At 52.7% G+C, this 13,688-nt stretch overlaps 1 protein-coding gene across 1 annotated transcript; it reads right to left on the bottom strand.

The window, feature by feature from the left end:
* Positions 1 to 1,099: 1,099 nt before the first annotated feature.
* Positions 1,100 to 12,974, bottom strand: SYP (synaptophysin). The gene is made up of 7 exons (XM_060001966.1): positions 12,886 to 12,974; positions 11,648 to 11,713; positions 10,358 to 10,482; positions 7,430 to 7,625; positions 6,506 to 6,697; positions 4,966 to 5,296; positions 1,100 to 2,720 (listed from the first exon to the last, which is right to left on the bottom strand). The coding sequence occupies exons 1-6, from the start codon at positions 12,919 to 12,921 to the stop codon at positions 4,970 to 4,972; spliced, it is 942 nt and encodes a 313-aa protein (XP_059857949.1). The 5' UTR covers positions 12,922 to 12,974; the 3' UTR covers positions 1,100 to 2,720; positions 4,966 to 4,969.
* Positions 12,975 to 13,688: the final 714 nt, after the last annotated feature.

The following is a 13,688-nucleotide window of genomic DNA, read 5'->3' as shown; positions in this document are numbered from 1 at the left end:
AAAGCCACCTCTTGGCCCCCTCCCCACTGGTGATGTTCTGAGGGTCTCTTTCCCCCGGATGAATGCTGCAAGAATGGTCCCAAGCCCCATCGCAGCCCCAGCTGGTGCTCCCTCACCCCATCAGAGAGCTCGATCTTATGTCCCCGCCCCACGTCCCTGTTCTCATCCGTTTTCAGAGCCGGAGGGGGTTAAAGTTACCGGCCAGGTTCCGAGGCCCTCTTCCCTGTTCGCTCCCCATCTTTACAGGCCCAGCTGCGATGCCCCCTAAGTCCCGAGAAATAGATTTTCAAGCCTTCCCTCCCCTGCTCTCACTTTTCTCTCTCCAGTGATTCTTTCCCTGAGCTCATTCCCTGAGCTAGGAGTCTCTCCGCGCTCTCAGGCTTCGCTATGCCTCGGGGCTGGGAGGAGGGGGTCCCCGGCACACAGCCAGAACTCCGGTGCCCGGCCAGGGTCTCTAATTAGGCACCGCGGTGGCGGCGGTCAGCCGGGCTCTTCATCGTGGGCGCCGGGGACTTCACCCCCCATCCCCACCGCGCCCCATTACGCACATCCTGGTCACTTCCCGCCCCTCCCTGCCCCAGGGAGGAGCCTGAGACAGGTTATAGGGAGTGAATGAAAGAACTAACGAGTCACCTTGGTGCCCCGCCTCCCGGCCTTGCAGCCTAGTCGGTCTCCCGGTTCTCCAGCTGGACCAGAGACAAGGAAATAGAGAGACATCAGGGTCTGAAGAATGCGAGGCGGGTGGCTAGAGGGAAGTCTCCCTTTGAACCGTTTGGGGATTCAAGGACAGGGCTCCACAGGGGCTGGGAAGGGGCATGGCTAAGGGACCAGAATTAGAACCGAACCCTAGAAAGACTGGGCATTCGGTAGCCAGTAGTGGGGCAGTTGTCAGGGCTACTCAGAGAGTGACTTAGAATGATCGGCAGGCGAGAGGCTTCACAGAGGATAGGGCTCGGCAAAACACTGTTGGAGGGGCCGAAAATGGTGGGGTGACTCGAACGGTGTCCAGCAGGTCAGAGGCGGAGCTTCCTCTCGCCTCCTCTTCCCCATCTTTCTCTCCCCCCTCCAAAAAGACACACTGAGAAGTAAGAGCCGTGTGGACTAGGTGGTTGAGGAGTTTATTTAGGGGAGAAGAATTAATCATATTTTTTCCTTCTCGGGGATGGAGTCTTCAAACAATACCGAAGGGCATGGGAAAGGGTGGGGGTCTGGAGAGGAGGGGGAGGGGCCACAGCCAGACAAAATGGCAACACACAAGCACAGGCACTACCGACGTCACAGACACAGCAGAGGGTGCAGGATAGGGGCTCCAGACCGGGCCTCCAACCACTCCGGGACGGATGGGGATGTGGAGGGAGGGAGGAGGCCGGGGGGGGGTGGAGAAGGGTAGGTCGGCCCCACAGACCCTTTGGCTCTGTCCTCTGCCTAGCTGTCCCATCTCGGGGTAGGCAAGGGTGTGGGGGGTGCCTCTCTCTGGATCCCACCCCTTACCCTCCAAGTCTTATCTCTCAGCTCTTCCCAGGCCTCCTCAGTCCCCAGCCTTGGCCAAGGATATTCCCCCCTACCCCTAACGAAACCCATCCCTCAGCTCCTAACCAAGCCTCTCACCTCGCCCTCCCCACTGCCAAGCCCAACCACTTTAAAAACACATTTTCTTCACTGCTCCTTTGCGGGGCCGGGGCTGCTCCTTCAGAAACCACCATGCACGCCCCACTCTAAGTCCTGAACTGTCTAGAACATGGACCACGACCTCACTCCAAGTTTGGCCCATTCCTGAACTCCACTTCTTGCCTTGCCCAAGGTCGGCCCCCTTTAGAATCAAACTCTGTCTCTCGGAGTGTTCAAAGCCACACCCCTTCCATAGATTCTGGTCCCAATCCAAGGCCCGCCCACTCTGGGGCCTCACCCACAGCCTGCTTCAAGCCCCACCCCTTCTAGAACCACGCCCTTAGCGTTTTTCCAAACCAAGTGTCCAGGTCCCAAGTCACACTCCTTCCGTAGAACCCTGTCCTACTCCAACCCCTGCCCACTGTGGGCCCACCCGCTGCCTCACCCAAAGCTCCACCCCTTCTAGGACCACACCTTCAGCTTCCTTCTAAGCCCCATTCTAGAATGCTGTAGGGCACCCTTCTTCTTCAGACTCCAGATCCAGTATGTCTGGAACCCAACCCCTCTGCTTACTAGCCCTGTTCATTCTAGAGGTCCTCTCCAAGACCACCTTGGGTCCCAAGCTCCCCCAGCCTCTGCCTTTCTCCTCTCTTCAGAGTTGCATTTTCCCTAATGGCCCCTGTTCAGGCATTGCTAGAGGAATCAAGGCCCGAGTTGGGAGGAGGGGAGGGAGAGAGGGGAGAGCCTGAACTCACACCCACCCTCCCCACACAGCCTTCTGTCTCCTCCCTGTCCCCCTTACAGAGCCCCCCAACCTCAGGGCACAGGGCCAGGGAACAGAGAGGGGCCAAAGGATGAAGGGGAAGGGGTAGGGGTAAGAGAGGGGCCCATGCAAGATCGGGTCCCTAATGCATAAGGGGAGTGGAGTGGGGGCAGGGCTCAGACAGATAAATAGATATTTATATATTATATATATATATATATAAACAGCAAAGACAGTTAAGGGTCTCCTGGTTTGAGGGGTGGAGACCTGGGGTGTAGGGATGGGAACGGGGGGCAGTCCTTCTCCTGAGCTCTTGCCTACCAACGGGGTCCTCCCGGGCTGCACTGACCTGTGGAGACAAAAGATACAAAAGGAGAGGGGGTCCAGACACAGGTGGTGCCTTTAGGGAAGGGCTGGGCTGCTATGCCTCTGCCCTGGCTTCACCCACTACCTGCCATGACCTTTCTTCCTTCCTTCTTCCTTCATTTATAGTCTTGGGGTCAGCTTCATCCCAGCTGCCCCTGCTGGGAAGATATACCTTGCCTTCACTAGATTAGGTACCAAAGAAAGTATGGTTTCCCCTTCTCCCAATCCAAAAAAGTCTGTTAACAGATACTGTACTCCTCATTGGTGGTAAACTATATTGAGCAGAGCAAAGATCCTTATCTTTGTGGAGCTTACATTGTAGCAAGGGAGAAAGACTTAAACAATTACCATGATGTATAAATAAGTTATCTAGTATGACATAAGGTGATAATAAGTGAAATGGAAAAACAAAAAGTAGACTGGGGCGAGGGGGATTAGGAGTGACAGTAGGGGAAGAAAGGTTGCTGTAGTAAGTAGGTAGTCAGAGAAGACCTCATTGAAAAAGTGACATTGGAATAAAGACTTAAGGAGGTGAGGGAATGAGCCACGCAGATAACTGGAGGGAAGAGCATTCCGGGTAGGGAGCGCAGCCAGTGCAAAGGCCCTGGGGTGGGACCACATCTAGTGTGTTTGAGGAACAGCAAGATCAGTGGGGCTTCAGTGGAGTGAGCAAGTGAGAATGGTAGGAGGTGATGTCCGAGAGGTAGGTAATGGGGTCACATAGGAGCTCGTAGACAAGGTTGTGAGGACTTCAGCTTTGACTCTGGATAAGGTATAAATCAACTGGAGATTTTAAGCAGAGAAGAAAAGTAAAATGATAGTAAAATGTCTCATGCTGTGTTGTTTCTTTTATTTCCTCAATAAATGTTTCTTACCATTAGTAGTGCTCTAGGTGATGTGTCTATAGCATAAATTAGTCATGGTCACATCCCCTAGTCTAGTAGAAGAGACAGTCAATAAACATATAAACTAATAATTACAGACTGTGATAAAGAAAAGCACAGGGAGAGGTAAGAAAAGGGACTTGTAAGGAGTTGGCCAGGTAAGGTTATCAGTGTGTGTGGGTGTGAAACTCCAGGGGGAAAGCAAGTACCAAGACTGTGAAGTTGCACTGTGCCTGGTACATTGATGTGGCCAGTGTGGCTGGAACAGAGTGCGGGGGAGTGGTTGGAGGTGAGAGGTCAGAGGAGTGAAGGGTGGGGCTAGATTGCGTAGGGCCTCGTGGGTCATAGTTTTGGCTTTGGCTTTTAATCTGAGTGAGATGGGAGCCCCGGTAGAGCTCTGAGCTCTGAGCATAGGAGGGTCGTGGAGTGATTTAGGATTTAACAGGATCGTTTCCCACGCCATGAGCAGAATATAATGGGAATGGGGGTGGAAACCAGTGAAGAGGTCCAGGGGGACAGTGGGAAGATTATGGATATATTTTGAAGGTAGAGCCAACAGGAATTTTTAGTGAATTAGATATGGGATGCCTGATAAACTCCTCCCTGCCCTTTCCATCCTGGCCAAGTGCCAGAAGCTACCTCCACCCATGTGTTGCCACCTCCTTGCCTTTCCCCTCTAACGCCATCAGCCTGCCTCTACTCCCCGTCTTCCCCCCTCACATTTGAGGGAAATCTCGCTTCTCTTTTGAGGCCCAACAAGAAGGCCGGCAAGACTTTCCAATGCGCCCCCCCACCCCCACCCCGCCCCGCTCCACCCGGGCCCTTTTCTTCTTTGAAATTCCACACTACCTCCCTCGCCTCCAGGGTTGCGGAGAGGTGGCGGATCTGTCACCTCCTTCGGATTAGTGATCTTGTCTGACCTTCATGATCCAAGCCCGTTTACCCTCATCATCTATTGGCCTTATCATAACGTATTGGATAAGACCCACCTCTTCTTCCCTCCATGGCTCCTGCGCCCAGCGGATTTCCCACTACGCAAGTCCTCCTGTTATTCCCTCCTTTCATTGGTTGCTCTGCCCACTTCTCTCTCCCCTCCCTTCCCTCAGAGCAGCACTTCTACCTCTCTCCCATTGGCTTTTCATTCTGCCTATTTTCAAACACCACTCTTCTGCTCTCCACCATTGGCTAGTTTTTCGCCCCTAGCACGTAGCTCCGCCTCTCTATTGGCTCCTTCAAATTCCCATCCTTACCTGTCCGGCCAGTGTCCTACTCCTATTGGTTCACTAACCCGCCCATGAAAGGATCATGAACCCTCCTTGGCCGCCCCGCCTGTCTGTCACTCACCAGACTACATCTGATTGGAGAAGGAGGTGGGCGCACCCTGAGGGCCATAGCCTTGCTGCCCGTAGTCGCCCTGAGGCCCGTAGCCACCGCCACCGCCACCGGCGGGCTGCCCGTAGTCAGGCTGATAGCCGCCCTGGGGCCCGTAGGAGTCCTGGGGCCCGTACCCGCCGGGGCCCTGCCCGTAGCCTGCCTCGCCGTAGGCATCCCCGGGCGCCGGTTGCTTCTCGGGGGCGCCGGGAGGAGCGCGCAGGAATGGGGCGGCCCAGCCTGTCTCCTTGAACACGAACCACAGGTTGCCGACCCAGAGCACCAGGTTCAGGAAGCCAAACACCTGCGGGGAGACAAAGCTCGGCTGTTGTCCTGCGCCCATTGCCCTGGCGGCCCCGGGGAACATCGAGGCCGCTTGCGTTGGGCTTGGATTCGCGGGCCCCGGGATAGTGGTGGTTTCCGAGACCCTGACCCTCCGAGTCCCAGCGCATGAATGTCAATGTGCACAAAAATCACCTTGGTGGGGAGGGGGGCGTGGGGCGTGTTAGAATTCAGATTCCCGGGGATGTTGAGATATATCAGTATTGCATATATGTGTTTATGTATTTGCATATGTACACGTTTATACATGTACAAAATATAGTAAACCTAATTTTGTAATATATAGTAAAATGCTAAGCATAAATTTTTATTAAATACGTAGATATACCGCTAATGGATGCATATATACACATACATATGTATATACAAATATATGTATAAATACCCATGTATAAAGTATATAAATATACGCTTTTATATTAAAACAAATATATACATTTGTATAAATATATACAATGTAATTCAATTTGGGGACGGAAAGTAATATTTCCACTTTACAGCTGAGGAAACTGAGGTGCACAGAGGCTTAGTGGCTTAGATCTTAGATCTGTCGTAGCCAGCAATTGACAAAAAAAGAGTTGGAATCTGAGGATCTGTAACACTTGTATACGACTTACCATGTGCCAGGCCCTTTTCTAAGCACGTTGTATGTTATTAGTTCACTACTTAACTTTGGAGCAGGACCTCTTATTTTCAATTTATATGCTCAAACTGAGGCCTGAGAAGCTGAGTAACTAGTTTCAGGTCCTAGAGCTTGCAAGTGGCAGAGCTCGGATTTGAGCTCAGTCTGACTCTGGCCAGTAGGGGGCGTCCATACGGGAAACATTTCAAGTTATTCTTTCATTTTGCATATAAGGAAACAGGTCCCAAGAGGGTACTTACTGAGTTGCCAGAGATTCTACATGACTAGGCTGAGCCTGTGATCCAGGTCTCCCAAACCTAACTGGACAGAAGATCTCACGTTCCCCTTTTGGGGACAGTCTGTGGTGTCACAGTGGTTATAATTGCTATCTCATCCTACAAGGCTCTGTTGTTGGCATGCCTCCTCCAGGGAGCCCTCTTGGATTTCCTCTGAATTCTCCTCTCATTCTCTCTCTCCACCACTCCCCATGCCAGACTAAGTTTCCCAGCCACCCTCCCCAGCTGGCCCAGCCAGCTTCCCAGGGCTTACCACCGAGGTGTTGAGGCCAGAGGTCACAGGGTCCCTCAGCTCCTTGCATGTATTCCCCGTCTGGTGGCAGACAGGCATCCCCTTGATAATGTTCTCTGGGTCCGTGGCCATCTTCACATCTGACAGCCCCTTGGCCCAGGCCGACGAGCTAACCAGCCACATGAAGGCGAACACTGCCGTGGCCAGAAAGTCCTAGGCCGGGCAGGGGGGAGGGAGATGGTACCATGAGTGGGCTGCTTCATGCTGGGCTGTGGGGCCTCCTCAGATCACAGGCTTTCTTGGGAGGGGCGTCTCCCAGAAGAGGCTTGTCTCTCCCCTGCCTTTCCAGCTCTTGAAGCCCCCAACACTCACTTGAAGGTGGCCCTCCTAGCTTGGGCTTGTCTGTGCATGTATGTGTATGTGACAGAGGGTGTGGGAGTGTGACTGTGGTATGTGGTGTGTGTGTGTGTGTGTGTGTGTGTGTGTGTGTGTGTGATTCTGTGAGATGGTTGCCAAGTCTGTGGAAAGTAGTGTGTCTTTCCACTTTTATCTGAATGTGGGAATTTGTGTCATTTTGTGTCTGGGATGAGGGTGTATGAGTACAGCTGTGTAGGAATCAGTGTGTCTGTGTGGTGTGATGACAAGCATGATTGTCACAATGAACCTCTGTGTGCTGCTTTCTTTCATCTAGACTGTAGGGTTTTGTGAGAGGTGGCAAGTTTCCAGGTGTCTGGGATTCTGTGTGGGCTGTGGGTGTGTCCCTGTCACTCTGATTCGGTGTCTCTGATGCTCATAGCAGCAGCAGCAGTAATGTGTGCGGCTGTTATCAGGGCCGCTTGCATGTGGGCCTGTCTGGGATTTGACGTGGCCTCTGAACATGGCTGTGTCCCTAAGGCTCCATGTCCCCTGGCCCCTGTATGCATACGAATGGCTGTGGGAACTCACCAGCATGGGCCCTTTGTTGTTCTCTCGGTACTTGTTCTGCAGGAAGATGTAGGTAGCCAGAGCCCCCATGGAGTAGAGGAAGGCAAATACGGCCACGGTGACAAAGAATTCAGCCGATGAGGAGTAGTCCCCCACGAGGAAGATATTTTTAGGGTCCCCTTGGCAGGTGGGTGCCTCAAAGTACACTTGGTACAGCCTGTGGAGAGAGGTGGGCAGGTGTGGCCCAGGCCCTAAGAACTCCCTCCCCTCCCCCCTGCCCAGTCATGGGTGTCCCCCAGATTCTGACAAGGTCCCAGGAAGAGGAGGAAATAACCATTCACGAGCACCTACTGTGTACCAGTCACATTTCATTGATTGCTGAGAGCATGCTGGTGAAATAGGTATTACTCAGCCCTCACTCCAACCTAGGTACTTTGGCCCCTTGGTTATTCATAGAACATACCAGGCACCCTCCCACCCTAGGATTTTTGCACTGGAATGCTCTTCTCCTTCAAGCTTTGCTCCACTAGTCACCTTCTCAGTGAGGTCTTCCCTGATCTATTTAATTAAATCTAACCATTCCCTCCCAGCACTCCTTAGCCCCCTTCTTTGCTCCATTTTCTCTGTAGCTGTGATACCCCAGCTGACATACCATGTATTTTACTTTTTTCCTTGTTTTTTCTTGTAACTACAAGAGGGCAGGGCTTTTTCCTTTGTTTTGTTCAGTGTTGTACCCTTAAGGCCTGGAACAGTGCTGCCACATAGTAGGCGCTCAATAAATGTTTATTAAATGAAGTATATGGAGGCAGAAACAGAGGCTCCGAGAAACGCATTAACTTGCCTAAAGTCACACAGCTTGTATAGGAATGACAGAGTTGGAATCTGAACCTTGTGTTTTTCCCCTTACGTCATGTTGACTCTTCTCCCCACCTCACTTCAGGTCCCCAAGAGAAAAACAAATGTGTACATAGCAGAGGAGAGCCCAGGGACTATAAAATAGGAGGAGACAGACAGAAAGACAGGAGGGTAGAAGGGATGCTGGAACAGGATTCGTGTATGTGAGGTGTGGGCGGGGGTGGGGGGGAGCTGTAGACTGGGAAGGCATGTGAGGCTAAGGCCTTTCCTATGGTGTGATGGAAGAGGGGTCATAAGGAGGAACGTGCGTGGAGAGAAAGAGCAGGGTGAAGTCCCAGAGCTCTGGCCTCAGGTTGGGGGGCAGGATCCAAATGGTGCCAGTGCCCTTGTATAGCAAAGGCTCTAAGGGAAAGGCTTACACTTATTGATCACCTCCAAGCATTTTACATAATTTCTTCACTTAATGACCCTCCCCCACAATTCTCTAAAGCAGGCATTATTATACCTGTTTTACAGATGAACAAACCCAAGCTCTGCAAGGCTAAGTTACTTGCACAGGGCTGCATGGCTGCTAAACGATGGAGCTAGGAGTTGGAGCTGGGTTTAAGTTTCTGGGTTTCTAGGGGGAATGAGGGGTCTTTGGGGGGGATTATTGGGGCAGTGGCAGGGTTGGTCAGGGGGACACAGGGCAAAGATTTTTTTCCCCTGGGAGGCTTGGGGGTGAAGGGCAGATCCTCAGCACCCGAGGTCCTAGACATGGGAGGAGTTGGGGTGTCCACAGATTTTTCTGGTCTTCTAGATCCCCAAAGGGCCTGCTCTCAGCAGTATCCCATGCTGCAGCTCCCACTCCTTCCCCAAACTCTCTTGGCTTCTGTGAACTGGTGGATCCCTGGTTGTCATCCCCCCCTTCCCCAGCCTCTCAGACCACGCCTCCCTGGTGCCCCCTTTTCTTTTGATTATTGCTCAGGCCCTGCGCTGGCCTATCTTCTCTTCAGTCTTGCCTCTCACCCTGGGTGATCCCCTGAGCCTACATTTACCCTTAGTGCTCAAAAATCCCTAATTTCCAACTCAATCCCTGATCTCTTTCCTGAGTCCTTTAAACTTATTTATTTTCCTTATTTTAACAAACACTTATGGAGCGCTTCTTGTGTGCCTGGCACCGTGCTAAGCATTTTACAAGTATTAATTCATTTAATATTTATCATAACCCTGTAAGGTGGGTATTATTATCCCCTTTCACAGATGAAGAAATGGAGACCCAGAGCAGTTATGTGATTTGTCCTAGTAGTGGAGGAGCCTCAGGAGCCTCTATTGAAATTGTGTCTGTGGGTCTCTGTCTTCCCATTCCTAGGAGGTAAGCCTCCCCATGAGTGCAGCAACCTTGCCTGCTTGTGCTCACTCTTGTGTACCTAGCACCCGGCACACGGTATGAGCTCAATAACTCTCAGAACTGTTTAATTTGGCTTAATCCTTCCCCATGGCTAAGCAGCACCCCCTCATTATTCTTTATCATAAAACCCTGCATGAAGATGCCCTCCTTGGATTTCTCCCAATCTGCAATTATCCTCTTTAGTCATTTGTTTATTTGTTATAATGTTGGCTCCATGAGGGTAGGGAGCTTGGTCTGTTTTGTTCACTGTTATATCCCCAGCACTTTCAGCAGTACCTGACATACAATAGGTTCTGAAAAACTGTGTATGGGATGAACGAATGGGAATTAAATAATAATATTGGCTAACATTAATTGAGCACCTACTGCCTTAAGGATATATATATGTGTGCATATATATATATATATATATATATATAATTTTGAATCTTGTTTATTGTCAGTCTCCTGCCCCTCCTCTTCACTAGAACACAGCCAGAGGGCAACAGCCTATGCCTGTCTTGGTCACCACGTGTCCTAGATGTCCAGAGGAGTGCCAGGCACAAGGTAGGTGCTCAGTGCATGCGCAGTGATCTGAGTGGGTGTGGTCTCCCGAGGTTGGGGCTGGGCAGGAGCCGCTGGGGAGGAGGTGTTGGCCGGTCCCACCCCCCACCCCCATCCCAGGTCTGTCAGGATCCCAGGGGTGGGCTAGTGTGGGGGCACACCTGAAGGGGTACTCGAATTCGACCGTGATGCTGAGGTTACTCTTGGTCTTGTTGGCACAGTCCACACTCAGCTGGAGCTCCCCACTGTAACTGCCGCATGTGGCAAAGGCGAAGATGGCAAAGACCTTGGGCAGCAGGGATGGGGATGGCCACGGTGAGCCTGTGTGCACGTGGGATGGGGCTGCCCTCCTCTGGACAGATGGGGCCCAGCATAGGCAGCAGCAGATGGACTGGTCCCCACCCCCACCCTAATCAGGGCTCAGCGAGGCCCAAGGACAAGCTGATTAGAGGGGTGTGGCTATCTCTTCCAGTCTTTCTCCCAGTGTCTCTCTTGGTTTCTACCTCTCAATAATGCTCTGATTCCCCTTATTCTGTCTCAGTCTATTTCTGTCTCTGTCTTTGTCTCTCTCTGTATTCTGCCTGTCTCTGTTGTTCTCTGTGTCTGTTTCCCTCGGTATCTCTCTGTCTCTGTTTCTCAATATGTCTTTGTCTTTCTCAGATGTCTCTGTCTCTCTGTATCTCTGTTTCTCTCTCTGCCTCTCTAGTATCTATGTGTGTCTCTTTCTGCCTCTTCTCTCTCTCTCTGAATGTTTGTGTGTGTGTCTTTCTGTTTCTTGGTCTGTCTGTTTCTATCTCCCTGCTCTGTCTCTGACATTATCTCTATGGTGCTCTCTCTGTCTCCCTCCTGCCTCTCCTTCTGTTTATCGGTTTCTCCTTTTCCCTTTTCCCGGAGGGTCTCTTCTTCTCCCTCTGTCTCTTTCTCTCCCCCACCGCATTTCTCTTCCTCTCTTCCTGTGTCTGTTTCTCTTTGCATCTCTGTTCTCTGTGCATCTTTCTCTGTCTCCCTTTTCTTTGTCTCTTTCTGTTTGTTTCTCTCCCATCTCCATATCACTTTTTTCCTGGTATTTCCATCTCTGTCTCCATCATTCCCAATCTCCCATTCTCTCTGTCTCCTTCACTGTCTCTGGGTTTCTCTGGCTTTTCGTCTCTCCCTGCAGCAACCAGCTTCAGTCTCCACCTCCCCTGCCCCCCTCTCACCTCAGGAGAGGAAGTAGGACGTCGCAATCTTCCACTTGAGAATGGGGGTACCCTTGGCCTTATGTGGCGTCACATCACAGCCCATCTGTTCTCTGGCCCCAACCCCCTGGGACTTCACCCAGGAGCCCAATTCCCCCACCCCCTTCTGCCCCCCCCCACCCATCCATCCCTCCCTCCTTATCCCTACTCCATCCCTGCTCTTCCAGACCCCACTACCTCCCTCTTTCTCCCCACAGCCCAGACCACACTCACCCATTGCAGCACCTTCACAAAGCCGAGGGGCTCCTTGACCACCCGGAACTGACCCCCGGCCACCAGCTGAGGAGAGAAATGGTGGGGAGGGGTGGGGTTGTTGGGGATGGAGAGGGAGGTGGGGGACAAGGCCACCAGGCAATGACCCCTGGGGATAAGGCATGTGATCTCTGGGAGGGAGTGACGTTTGGAGAGGCGGTGAAAAGGAGAAAGTGACACTTTGGGGAAGGTGTGAGCTCAGGGTCTCTGAGAGAAGGTCCCCTGGGTTCAGGGCTGGTGGGGACGTCTGGGGAGATGGTGAGATAGATGGCAGAGGGCGTCAGGGGTGAGTAAGATGGGGATGGAGTCAGGACTAGTTAGGGAAGGGGAGAAGGTCTAAAAAGGTAAAGGTGAGTCAGATGGTGAAGGGGATCGGGTGGAGAGAGTGAGGAAGGAGTTGGGGTTCATTAGGGTGGGGGAAGGGGTCTTGGATGGTGAAGGTGAGTCATAACAGGGAGGGAGTCGGGTTTGCTAGGGTGGGGGAGGGATCTGCAGCGGTAAAGGTGAGTCAGATGACGGTGGTGGGGTGTCTAAGGTGATGAGGATGGGGAGGGGTTAGTCCTGGTTAGAGATGGGCGAGGTTCTGAGGTGGTGAAGAAGAGTTCGATGGCAGAGAGGGTCTGGACTGATTTGATTAAGGTGGAGGAGGGCTAGGACATGGCTTCACTGCATATGTGCTGGGGGAAGGGGGACTAGGGGTTTGGGAGAAGCGAAACTGATCGTCCCCCTTGGTCTGCTCTGGGGGAAGAGGTGGTCGTCTATCAGGGTACCATCTCTGTTTGGAAGGGGCAGGTGTCAGCCCTCCCCTTCACCCCCGCCCCCACGCCTTCTGTCGCTCTATTTCCTAGCTCATCTGCAGCACCCCCCATCTTCCTTCTACTCTCCCCTCCCCTCCCTCCTTGCCCATACCCTGGCTCCAAGACCCCTTCTTCCTTCCCGGTCGCCCGTAAGGAACTGGCTTCTGGCGGCCCCCGCTGCGGCAGTGAGGACGGCCCTCGCTGCGGCAAAGGGCGCACTCCTTCTTTTCTCCACCTCCCCTTTCCTCCCCTCGCCTGCCGCAGACCCCAGCCCCAGCGCCGGGGACCGGGTGTCCGCTGCTAGGATTCTGGCCACCACCTCTTAGAGTCGGCGGATTCGCAGCGACCCCGGCGAGGAGGCCGGCCAGCGGCGGGCTCTGTCCGCGGTGCTGGAACGCGTACCTGATTCACCACGTCCATGTCGGCCAGCAGCAGCATCAGCAATGCGGGGGGCGGGAGGCGCCTGCTAGCAAGGGCGGGCGCTGGGCGCGGAGGGGGCGGTGCGCGATCGTCGGAACAGCCCAGGGGGCCGCAGCTCCGCCCCTCGCGCCCCCGCCTCGCTCGCCGCGCGCGCCTGCGCACAGCGGCCGTGTCTAAACCTCGCAGGCAGCCATTCCAGTCCAGAGGCTGCAGAGGCTGGAACCGTGAAAATGCTTTCAGAAGGTCGTTATCTCTGAAAACACAGCTAGAGATCTGGGGAGGTGGGCCGTTGGGTCCTACAGTAGGACAATTTGCCAGGCCGTTTGCTGAACTGTTGAATGTGTTCACTTATTTAAGCCTTAGAACATCCCTACGTGGTAGGGACTATTCGCCCCATTTTTACTGGTGAGGAAAATTAGTCCCCAGAGAGGTTAAGCGACTTATACAAGGTCGCCCAGCTAGTTATTGGCAGTGCCCAAAGTCCCTGCAATTTAAACATGGTTCAGGGTCTTGAGGGTTTCTTCTCATCTGCATTTTAAGCACTTAAAAAAAAACAACCCTCCCCCTCCAACCATTTCCCGTATTTCGCTCTTCCTTAGTCAAAGTGTTGCCTACTCCAACTCTCAACTTTTTACATCCTGTTTATTCCTTAGTCCTCTCTTAATTGGACTATGCCTCCTTCATGCTACTAAAACTAGGCCCACCAAGGTCAATGGCAATTGCCATGTGGCAAAATCCAATGGATAAATACAGCTGGAATTTAAGATGCTCAACCTCACTCATAC

Source organism: Delphinus delphis, chromosome X (genome assembly GCF_949987515.2).
Source record: "Delphinus delphis chromosome X, mDelDel1.2, whole genome shotgun sequence".
Taxonomy (NCBI): domain Eukaryota; kingdom Metazoa; phylum Chordata; class Mammalia; order Artiodactyla; family Delphinidae; genus Delphinus; species Delphinus delphis.
Note: the sequence above shows the minus strand (reverse complement) of the source record. Positions and strands in the feature narration are given on the sequence as shown.

Bases quoted from the DNA above. Each gene is read 5' to 3' on its own strand.
- SYP (XM_060001966.1), bottom strand. From the start codon at position 12,921: ATGCTGCTGCTGGCCGACATGGACGTGGTGAATCAG. The intron at 6,698-7,429 runs GTGAGTTCCCAC...TGCCCGGCCTAG, and splicing joins ACAACAAAGGGCCCATGCTG to GACTTTCTGGCCACGGCAGT. The intron at 5,297-6,505 runs GTAAGCCCTGGG...GTCTCCCCGCAG, and splicing joins CTGGCCTCAACACCTCGGTG to GTGTTTGGCTTCCTGAACCT.